Genomic DNA, 12,096 nt, shown 5'->3' with positions numbered 1-12,096 from the left:
TTTCCCTTTATCACAGAAGAGCACAATTAGACATTACCAAATCTCCTGGCTTGCACATGAACAAGGCATATACATACCTTTGTTCTCCAGTGGTGATCACAAAGAGTCTTTGAACACTTCACCTTTATTGGTTGAGTATTTGCATTTCGTTCCTGGCACCAGCAATGTAATAGCCATGGAAGTTTTAAAACACAGCAGGATCACAGAGGCCTCTTGTTCAGCCACACATGGTCAGATTCAATTACAGTTTCTTGTTAAAAGAAGTGGCTGGAGAGAGGGGGGAGGAGCTGGCTGGAGAGTGGGTAGGATATAGATCCAGAATGCTATTAGCTTACACATCAGACAGGGATGGACGTGCGTGGGAGCCTGGACCCTGGCCAGTAGCCTGCCAGCCTGACAGCTCTGTCAGCCATGGTCACTTTTCTTGCCAGAGAAGCTGCCATTATTGCTGGTTCGGTAGATTGAATCTTCAACGTGCATGTCTTGTCAGATATGGGATACATGAATATGTGTGCGTATTAAAATATCATTCCCATCCATAAAGGATCCATTTAAAGTCATGTTAAATCAGTAGGCAATATTTAAACAGGTTCTTTTTTTTTTTAACGTTTATTTATTATTGAGAGACTGAGAGACACAGAGCATGAGCAGGGGAGGGGCCGAGAGATGGAGAGACACAGAATCTGAAGCAGGCTCCGGGCTCTGAGCTATCCGCACAGAACCCAACGTGGGGCTTGAACTCACAAACCACGAGATCATGACCTGAGCCGAAGTCGGACGCTTAACCGACTGAGCCACCCAGGCACCCCTGAAGAGGTTGTTCCTTAAGTGAGTAAAGGTTTGTATATTATTTGTGTCAGGAAGAGACATAAACCCACAGAGGAAAATGTAACTTTTTTCCTGAGTTACATTTAGGTAACTGATCATCCCTGTCCACCATATTCCTATATAGAGGCCAGCATTTCTCAAAGTGGTTTTGTAGACTGCCTTGTGTCAGAGTCAAGGGTGGGGGTAGGGGGTTAAAGGTACAGGTTTCTAGACTGCACCTCAGACCAACTCAGTTAGATTTTGTGGGCTTGGGACTGGAAATCTGCATCTTTAGAAGTTTCTCAGGTGATTATTTTGCACACTAAAGTTCAGTAATAATACAAAAGTAATGATTTAAAATAAATCACAAATGATTCACCCTTAGAAAATTCAAATGTACAGAGTAGATTATTCTAATTATACAGGTTTATACTGAAGACAGATTACTTACATAACCAAATAATTTCCCCCAGTTTTTTTTTTAAATAGCAAGCCGCTGTGGTGTATTTAATATATAAATTATTTTACCAAATATATTCTACATACAACTTTTTGAAAACATACTTTTTATATGAGGTGAGGAACACCTGATAACCAAAGCAAAGGGTGTAATAATAATGACATATTTATTATACTTACACCATGCCAGCCTTGTTTAAGAACTTTGTATATATTCATTTAATCTCCACAACATCCCTATGAAGTAGGTGGTATCATTGTTCCCATGTTATAGATGAGGAAGTTGAGGCTTATAACTTGACCAAAGCCACACAGGTAGCAGGTGGCAGAATTGGGATTTGAATGCAGAAGCCTGGCTTCAGAGTCAGGCTTCTGCTTTTGACAACTGTAGTGTACTGCTTCTCATCACAAAGCAACCAGTAATTATTTAAAAAATTGACCAATAGGGAAGCTGAAAGACTATCGTGTGAGCCAGCATGGCATAGCCGAACACGAGACTAAGAATCAGAAGTTCTGAGGTGTTGTGCTCCCTCTGTGCTTTACTTACACTCGCTGAGGCTGTTTCCCCCTCTGGGAGGGAAGAGAGCAGGGCTGCAGTAACGCTGGCTATAAACGTGAGCCTGGAGGGGGTACTGCTAACACCTGGGTGGCCCCAGGCCTGCATACTCTTCAAAGATTTTATCCTTCTGACTTGTTTAACTATTTAGTGATAAGGCAGGTGGTGGTGATTTTAGAAGGCTCTTTCTGTTTTCCTTTCCTCACTGTCTTTCTGTTTCTAGTTGCCACAGGCTTCACATTTGTCCCTTTTTCCACCCTCACTCGTCTTTGAACTCACACACCCAGCATTATGAGTTAGTGTGCCCTATTTAATGAGTCTGAGATATGTTTATGTAGTTTCCAAAATATTATGTGTTCAGTTTGTGAAGAAAATAGAACATTCTTTCTCTGGAAACATCATGTTGCGTCTCATCTTCTTATGCATCCCGAGTATTAAAAAAAAAATTATCTTTGATTAGCTCTTCACCAGAAAGAAGGGACCATTTCAAGTGGAATCTTTTGGTCAGGCCCTTTATTTAATCTTAATAATTCTGCAATTGTGATGACTGGGTCACAGTTCATCTGGACCGTATTCATTCTAACAGGGTTAACAAGTGTGTCAGATTGTCAAGTCATGGCTATAATTGACTTTGGCTTTGAGGTTTTCCTTCATAATAAACAATGGGCCCTGAGCCAAAAAAGCTTGTGGTTTCCACTCACATAGTGATGACTAAATATTACGAGTGATTTCTCCTCATCCTCATTCTGTGACCCTGGAGCTGGCTTTGAATGAATCATATTAGAAGAATATCTGTAATTAATGAGAATGTGACCTGTGGACTTGCCATTGCAGCTGAAAACATTCTGAGATTCTTCTGTGGCCTGAGCACTAGAAAAGGAGCATAGAAGGCCCAGGTTGGAGCTTAGTCAGAAGAGAAAGGACTACTCACTCGCGGACACTTTGAATCTCTTGCACAAACAGTGCACTGCAGAAATGCCCTCATAAGAGTATTGCAGGGGGAATCTGACTGTTCTACACAAAATTCTTCTGGGCAGAACCACCAAAGGTGGGATTCAATTTTTGTTGGGCTTCCGACATTTTTCTGTTAGAACACAGTTGCTGGAAAAGACTCACTTTGTACAAATAACTTTGAGAATTCAGTTTAAAAAAATGTCCCAAGGGGAAAATTATTCAGCACAAAGTATCATCTAATCAGAATTTATAGATTTGAGAAAGACATTTGCTTAAGATTTTACATTTGCTTCATGAAATATTAACTATTAGCAAATGCAGAGTTTACTGAAGCTAAAACAAAATAAAACAAAAAACCTTTCAGCCCCTCTCTGATTAGTTTATTTAATGATTAGTAATAATAACCATGTTGATATGTAATCTGTTCTCCTTTTCTTGGTAAGTCTAATAAACAAGTTGACATATACAGTCAAGTGAAAAATGTTTACTATTCGCAAAGTGAGTTAAACTGGAAAACACAAGTTTCACATCAGCCTTCTGTAAGCTTAAGTTTTCATTTAATACTTAGGAAAATGGGTAAGTGTGGGCCACAAACCAGTAAAATAGGTAGCCTGAATAAAGCTGATTTCAATAAGGTGGATTACTCTGCTCGTGCTCACTGAGGCTTTCCGTGTTCCCACTAACCTGTTGAGCAACTGTGGTGATTATACTTTTGGCTGAATGGAATGTTCCCCTTACCTCCTTTTTCTTCAAGTCAGCCTCTTTATAAGCTTTTGTGTTGGGCAACTTACATAAATCTCCAGCCATGAGGCTGAAGGTTTGAGTTGACAATTTCCTGTCTCTTGAGAAAGGAGGTATAGAATCCTGGAGGAACTGATTTAATAGAACACAGGTAATGGATCGGTAATGGAAATGCTTTCTCAAGGTGGTGGAATATATTTCTTGCTCATTACTTATTTATATTTGTATTTCCTGAGTTCCTGCCATGTGTTCAGGCCCATTTGGTTTGATTTGTTCTACTCTTCCTTATGGAAGCACTCAACAGAGTCTATATTAAAATCAGTACACAAATTCCGTTTCTTCAAGCAGCCCAGAAAGGAATCCATTTTTGTGGCCAGTGACAATGTGAATAGAGACAATAGAGACTTGAAGTATTTTTTGTTGTTGTTTATTTGTTGGTTTCCTGTTGGTTTTAAAAGCAGGGATTTCTGGACCAACTTTTAAGTGTTTTCAAATCCATTAACTTTTTTTTTGAATGTGTCATTTTACTCCTGCTTGACATTGTTGATTTATTTTTATAGTAGTTTTCTATGCCAAGGGCAAATTAGGCCATCCCCCAGGGAAGAAATCTTTTGGTTCTATTCCTAACTCTGTTTAATCATCTCTGTTTCTCATTGTCTTAAAAAGTAGTGACTGAAGAAATCAGTTTTAAATGCCCTAGATAATCCTGAATTGAATTTTTTTTTTTTTTGCTCTTTCTCATACATAAGTTTCCAAAATTTTTCAAAAGAATAACTGCTGGAAATAAATTTGAAGATAAAAATTGCTGAAAAGACAGAATAGCTACAAGATTTAAAGCTATAATTCTCTCACTTTGCTTCTATAAAACACTGGCATTCTCTAATTTTTTTTTTTTTAACGTTTATTTATTTTTGAGACAGAGAGAGACAGAGCATGAACGGGGGGAGGGGCAGAGAGAGAGGGAGACACAGAATCAGAAACAGGCTCCAGGCTCTGAGCCATCAGCCCAGAGCCTGACGCGGGGCTCGAACTCACGGACCGCGAGATCGTGACCTGGCTGAAGTCGGACGCTTAACCAACTGCGCCACCCAGGCGCCCCAAACACTGGCATTCTCTAGACTAGACAGAGGTGTTCAGTGTACTCAACTCAAATACTGTTTTTTTAAAGAACCTGGTCTTTATTCAGCATATAGCTTTTATGGAGGGCTCTGATTTGTGCCGTAAGAATGTTGGTATGGGGGCAGGTTGGATTGGAACAAGGGAAACTTCTGTCTGTGGTCCACATCTCCGTTCACCTCGTCATGCCTAACCCCCAAGAAGTAAAGACTGCTCCTTTACTTCAAGGGTGGGCCTGTGAGAGTGCAGCCTCGAACCCCATGCCTGCGCCCAATCTTCAGTTGCATCATCCAGGGCCAGCTTCTCCAGAGGTGAGAAGTACTTTCCCACACTGGAGGAAGCTCATTGTGTTTAAGAGCTGATGTTAAGAAGACGGATTCTTACTTCCCAGCCTAGATTCAGAGCCCTGCTTTGCCACTTTCTTTCCCAAGCTGAGAGGGAAGGTGCGGTCCAGCAGCCAGTACTGGCTCATGAGATAGATAAGCACAGGAATTGAGAGCAAGCACTTAGAAAATTGTGTAGCAAGTTGGTATATGTTTGGAATCTAATAAAAATTTGGGTCAGTACTTTGCAGTCCTTTTATTTTTCTAGAAGTAGTATATTTGTCTGCAAGGGATTGGAAATTAGAAAACAAAGACTAGCCTTGTGCCACGGATGGTTTGAGAAGCACTGCTCTAGGCAGGACCCCAGATTGGAGGGTAAGACCTTCTCCAGGGTACCTCCTGTTTATTCTAGAAGTGGGCTCATTCTTCCTTATTCCCAAGTCCAAGGAGTCTGGTTCATTCTTCTTTTTTTAATCCAAAAAAAAATTTTTTTTTTAAATTTTGGTAAAACACACATAAACATAAAATTTAACCTCTTAATCATTTTTTATGTGTACATTTCAGTAGTGTTAAGTACATTCACATTGTTGTACAACCAATCTCCAGAATTCTTCTCATCTTGCAAAACTAAAACTCTGTACTCACTAAACAGCTTGTCCTTTCCCCTCTACCCAGTCCCTGGCAACTGCTGTCCAGCTTTCTATCTTATAAATATGACTACCTCAGTACCACATATAAGTGGAATTATACAGTATTTGTCTTTTTGTGACTAGCCTATTTCAGTTAGCATAATGTCCTCCAGGCTCAGGAGTGTAGCATTTGCCAGCATTTCTTTCCTTTTTAAGACTGAATAATATCTCATTGTACGTGTGTGCCACATGTTGTTTATCCATTCATCTGTCCACGACACTGAGGTTGCTTCTGCCTTCTGACTGTTCTCAATAATGCATGGAACATTTATTAATCTCTAATAAAATATCATTTTAAGACCCTTCTTTCAATTCTTTTGGGCATATTTCCTGAAGTGGAATTTCTAGATCACATGGTAATTTTACTTTGAAATTTTTGAGGAACTGCCATATTTTTTTCCCTAGAGGCTGCACCATTTTGCATTCCCACCATCACTGTGTAAAGGGTCCCAGTTCTCCACATCCTGGCCAATACATGTTATTTTCTGGGTTTTGTTTGTTTATTTGTCTTTTGTTTATAGTAGCCATCCTAATGGGTGTGAGGTGTTATCTCATTGTGGTTTTGATCTGCATTTCCCTACCGATTAGTGATGTTAAGCATCTTTTTATGTGTTTGTTAGTCTTTTGCTTGTCTTCTTTGGAGAAATATCTATTCAAGTCCTTTGCCCAGTTTTTTCTTTTTAATTTTGTTAATGTTTATTTATTTTAGAGAGAGGGAGACAGAGTGCGATCAGGGGAGGGGCAGAGAGAGAGAGAAGGAGACAGAATCTGAAGCAGGTTCCCGGTTCAGAACTATCAGCACAGAGCCTGATGCGGGGCTCGAACTCCCCTACCAGGAGACCAGGACCTGAGCCAAAGTCAGACGCTTAACTGACTAAGCCACCCAGGCACCCCTCCTTTGCCCAGTTTTTAACTGTATTGTTTGGCTTTGTTGTTGTTGTTGTTGTAGTTATTGTTGAGTTGTAGTTCTTTATTCTAGATATGAATTCCTTATTAAATGTATGATTAGCAAATATTTTCTCCCATTTCATAGGTTGTTGCCTTTTCAGTCTGTTAGCTGTGTCCATTGATGCACAGAAATTTTTAATTTTGATATAGTTCAATTTACCTGTTTGTCTTTTGTGCTTGGGCTTTTGGTGTCTTATCAAAGAAATCATTGCCACATCTAATGTCATAAAGCTTTTCCATAATATTTTATAGTTTTTGCTCTTAGGTTTAGGTCTTTGATCCATTTCAAGTTAATTTTTGCATCATGTAAGGCAAGGGTCCAGTTTTATTTATTGCATATGGTACAATTTTGCCAGCACCATTTGTTGAAAGGGGCCTACTTCCTACACTCAGGTATTCCCTACCTGGCCAACAAAATGAAAGACAAAGTGCTAAACAAGCATTGCTGGGAAATTTTGGGTAGTTTATACCTTGATTTTGGCAACTGGGGGAAGGAAAGCCTGGCTATTTGAAAGCTAAATGTCATGATTTGATGTTGCATATACAGAATATGGTTGTTTTCCAGCAACACTGTTATTAGTTTTAAAAAATGGAATTTAAAATACTAAATTTTATGGAGTTTTGCAAAGAGACCATCCTACCTTCCAAACAAACTCATATCCCCTAAGTTAAAATACCTAGAAAGGACAAAGGAAACTGTATGGTCTGGTAATTCAAAGGGGGAGTCTTAAGTGATCCTGATATAAAGATCTACTCAGTAAATTTTGCTGAGTTTAGTGCGGGGGGAAAAGATACCTCCTCTGAAAAACTAGTATTTTTCCTTTTTCTTTTTCTTTATCTTGGCCACTGGGAAATTGAGTGTTGTATTATTATGTTTACCCTTTCATTCCTTTGTTATTCACCTTCTACTCAGTTGTTTTGATTTTCTTTATAAGTCCATTTTATTGAAGTATAATTTATGTCTAATGCAAAATTCACCCATTTCAAGTCTTGACAAATGTATGCACTTATGTAATCACCACTTCAGTCAAGATTATAGAACATTTCCATCCCCACAAAATGTTCCCCATGCCTCTTTACAATTATTACCCCCTTTCTGCCCCCTGTGAAATAGTTCCATTGATTCTACACCCTTCAAGTTAGCCACCAACCTGCCAAAAATACCTTTGGGAAGCAGGTAGAATATGAGAGTAACTACTTAAATGAAATAGCCTTTTTAAGCTCTCGGCTCTATTCTTCCTGTAATCTGTCATTTAATTTTTCTTCATATCCAAAATAAACACCATTACAATTTCTTAGTACTGAAGTCTCACTGCGGCTAACTCTGAGCTGGTGTCTTCAGAAGCACTGCCAGATACCGTTACAAGACTGTTATTTTTTTCTCTTTAGAAATTAACCATCTAGGGGTGCCTGGGTGGCTCAGTCGGTTAAGCGTCTGACTTCGGCTCAGGTCATGATCTCACGGCTCATGGGTTCAAGCCCAGTGTGCTTTGGGCTCTGTGCTGACAGCTCAGAGCCTGGAGCCTGTTTCAGATTCTGTGTCTCCCTCTCTCTCTGCCCCTCCCCTGTTCACGCTCTGTCTCTGTCTCAAGAATAAATAAACATTAAAAAAAAAAAAAAGAAATTAACCATCTAATCCAAAGGACTTTTTAAACCAGGCAGATTTGTTCCCATATGGGTTTGCCCATCCCTAAGTGGTCCACAGCTTTGCCGAAAGATGAAATATGTAATGAGTACCAGTTGCCATATTGTAGCATGTTAGAAAGCCAGGGGTCCTGCTTTCTAGTAATTCAGCAACTCATGACCTCTGAAAATCTGCAGCTGTTTTTGGAAATGTTAGAGCTGTGACTTATTTGCAGAGGTCATGACAGTGTCTTGAAGTGACAAGAGGTTGAACCGACTGGATTGTGTATGGGGACACCTTGGGCTCGAGGTAGGTGTGTGGGTCACTAGAGAGACAGGAGTTGTAACTAACCTTATGCATGAGGAATTCCAGTACATGGCTTACATCAGAACAACATGAGCTTGAATGTGGATGGTATATAGTTCTTCCCAGGATAATAAATAAACAACAACAAGTAATGTCGGGTTTTAACCCTGTTTTTATTTGTCAAAGAAAAGGAATTGTTGTTGTCATTATTTTAAAATTCTGGAATTACCATGATGTAATGAATTGAATTCAGGATGAAGATGTGAGCTAAAATAGATGATCTTCAGGTACAGTGTTTCAATATTTCCTTGTAATGTGATAGAGCTGTTTTTAAAGGGAAATCAGCATGACCAAAAGAAGCATAAATTATAACCATTTGACATATTCTTGAAATTATTTTCTGTGTGAATGGTATAAAAAGGAAAGTCCTTGAACCAGGTATGTTTACAAAGCACAGAAAGTCCTAATGCAAAGATTGCTTGAGGTACTGTGTGCCAGTATTAGAGCAATGATACTCAGTGATGTATCCTAAAATGCTTGACATTTCAATGCATGGGGTGGAGAGAATGTCCATTTGTTTTGTTTTTTAGTTTTGCTGGTAGTGCTCAAGTTACTATATATCTTATCTCTTATTTTAGACTCATTAAATAAGAAAGCTATTATCTCAAATTCTCTTGTTCATGTGCACCATAATCATTTGTATTTGGACTACTTAAGTCCAGGAACAACCCAGAGAGCTGTAAATAAAAATCATGTGTATTCCTTTTTCTCTGAATTTTTTTATTATTTTTTTAAAGTTTATTTATTTTGAGGGAGAGAGACAGTCAGCGGTGGGGGGGGGGGGGCAGAAAGAGAGAAGGAGAGAGAGAATCCGAAGCAGTCTCTGCCCGCACAGAGCCTAAAGAGGGGGTTGAACTCATGAACCGTGAGATCAGGACCTGAGCCAAAACCCAGAGTCAGACACTTAACTGACTGAGCCATCCAGGTGCCCTAGATCATGTGTATTTTTGCTCGGTGACTATAATTTGGTCTCCCAAAGAATCCCAATTAGCCTGAGTTTGAAGGAGAGGGTGGTTATGGATGTACGAGATTGTACTGAATTTGATACATTTTCATTTTATTTAAGAAAAGGACAGCATACATAGTCTGCTACAGAGAGAAAACCTTTAAAAGAATCGACTCTTTTGTTGAACATAATTAAATTTCCATTATCTTTTTCTTTGCCAGAAGTTTAATGATTAATACTTAATAATTAAGATGTAATTGATTCCCCAAATGTGCTTCCACTTGATGAAAGTAGCAGAGGTCTAATCTAATAAACACTTGCCAACTAAATTTTTCCTCTTTTCATTAACTTTCTTTTAGGACTCAGCCCAAAACCATGTTTGCCCAAGTTGAATCTGATGATGAGGAAACAAAGAATGAGCCCGAATGGAAAAAGCGTAAAATCTGAAGACTCTCACGTGAAAGCTATTTGCATGAGGGGGAGGAATATTGGACAGGATTTTTTTTTAATGAAATAAAAAATGCATTTTTATGAGCAACTTTTGTGCTTTGCATTATTGAACCATTCAAAAGATTGGTGGCTACCCTTCACTACAGTTGTCCTTACATATTCTTAACTACAACTATGAAATCTGTAATATAAATGAGAAACAGATTCTTAGCCTATTACCAAGTGCTTTAGGTATTTGGAAACTTTATTTAACAGTTATTGGTCTTGTACAGATTCTTATAACCTTAGGGGAGGGGAATGTACATAGAGACAGACATGTGTCTTGAGCAATTCTAGGAGCATAATATGGAAATAGACATCAAAAAGTTTAGTATTTCTGTATAATTTCACCACAGTTGTTTACATGATTATAAGTAATTAGGCTGAGTTCAGGCTAAAAGCATTGCCGTACTAGGAAAGAACATGTATCTAATTATTCTTGAACAACAGACTACAGTGGTTAGGATTTAGGAAGCAGGCTTTGAAGTCAGACCCATGTGGGTTCAAACCTTGGCTCTGCCCTTTACTGTCTGGGTCACCTTGGGAGTTCTTAAACTTCTCTCTTCCAGTCTCAGATGATGATAGCACCACCCTCATAGATTTGTTACAGGATTAGATGAGACGCTCCTTGTAAAGTGTTTAGTATAGTACCTGGCATGTAGTAAACATACAATACGTTATTTCCTATTTTAAAATAGAGCTAATGATACCTACTTGGCCTGATTTTTATTCCTATTAAGTTAGGAAAGTGTAGAAATGCTTTGTATATGTAAGAGCTATGTAATTAGAAGATAGTAAAGAATCATTCTAGGGGTATCTGGGTGGCTCAGTTTGTTAAATGTCCAACTCTTTTTTTAAAAAAATTTATTTATTTTTGGGAGAGCACAAGTTAGGGGAGGAGCAAAGAGAGGGGAACAGAGGATCTGAAGTGGTCTCTGCACTGACAAGCTGACAGGCTGACAGCACAGAGCACAATGTGGGGCTTGAACCCGCGAATCATAAGATCATGACCTGAGCCGAAGTCAGACGCTCAGCTGACTAAGCCACCCAGACACCCCAAATGTCCAACTCTCGATTTCAGCTCAGGTGTTGATCTCAGGGTTGTGAGTTCAAGCCTCGTGTTAGGCTCCATACTGGGTGTGGAGCCCACTTAAAAGAAAAAAATCATTCTATAAGATCCTTGTGCTTTTGTGACTGGAAAACTAAAACAAAGGTTGGCAGTTTGTCCAAAGTAATAATGAGTCAATAGAGTAAAATTCTGTGGACTGGTTTCACACAGACCTGGGGTAATTTTGCATGTCAAATAGTCCCTGCTAGAAAATTCAGGAGTGTTTAGTCCTCTTGCCTCCTGCCCTCCTGCTCTCATTTAGCCTAGTGAATTAAATAAGAATAAAAATGAACGATGATCCAAAATGTGTGTTGGAAAGTTGCAGGCCTCACATACCCACCCCCTCCCAAAAACCTTTTGTAACAACTACTCACGTGTACGTAGCTTTCCTGCCCCTGCAGTTCTGAGGTAGAAATGGGCATTCCTCTATAAATACATCCTAAAAACCATTCTTGTCACCTGCTCTCTATCCTTTTTCCTTTCCACCCCTATCTTCATCCTATTCCCCTTCCCTCATCACTTAGCTTATAGGTAATAGGTAATAAGAACTAACATTTGCTACAAGCCTACTGTCTGATGACTACCATTCTGAGCTCTTAACTTGTAATAGCTCATTTAATCCTCAAAAAAAAAAAAAAAATACCATGAGTAGGTAAAGTTGCTAAACCCATTTTACAGACAAGACAGAATAAACTCAAGAAGTCAAGTAATCTGTCTGAGATAATAGTAGGGAGGGCTGTACAAAGACACTCAAGATTTCTAAGCATCAGTAATTAACAAACTGCCTCAAGTTTCCTATTCCTGTTGAAATACACTTCATCCAAAATCAATTACAGACCAATATTTTGTTCCAACTGCTTAGGATTTGTAAATCTACTGTTTCTTGGATGAAATTTACTGAAAGCATTTCATATTTTTTCCCGGTCTTAACATAAACATTGCACCATATGGAAGTATTCGTCTTGCACGG

The 12,096-nt window shown here is 38.9% G+C and overlaps 1 protein-coding gene across 2 annotated transcripts in view; it reads left to right on the top strand.

Moving 5' to 3' along the window:
• WDR70 (WD repeat domain 70) overlaps window positions 1–10,061 on the top strand; it is a 295,765-nt gene extending 285,704 nt beyond the window's left edge. For both annotated transcript variants that reach the window (XM_030331030.1, XM_030331039.1), the window contains one exon: window positions 9,889–10,061. In XM_030331030.1, coding sequence (XP_030186890.1) covers window positions 9,889–9,976 — 88 coding nt within the window. In that variant the 3' untranslated portion in view covers window positions 9,977–10,061. The remainder of the gene's footprint in view (window positions 1–9,888) is intronic.
• The last annotated feature ends 2,035 nt before the right edge of the window (window positions 10,062–12,096 follow it).

The sequence above is a fragment of the Lynx canadensis genome, chromosome A1 (assembly GCF_007474595.2).
Source record: "Lynx canadensis isolate LIC74 chromosome A1, mLynCan4.pri.v2, whole genome shotgun sequence".
Taxonomy (NCBI): Eukaryota; Metazoa; Chordata; class Mammalia; order Carnivora; family Felidae; genus Lynx; species Lynx canadensis.
This window is presented reverse-complemented; position numbering and strand designations above follow the sequence as displayed.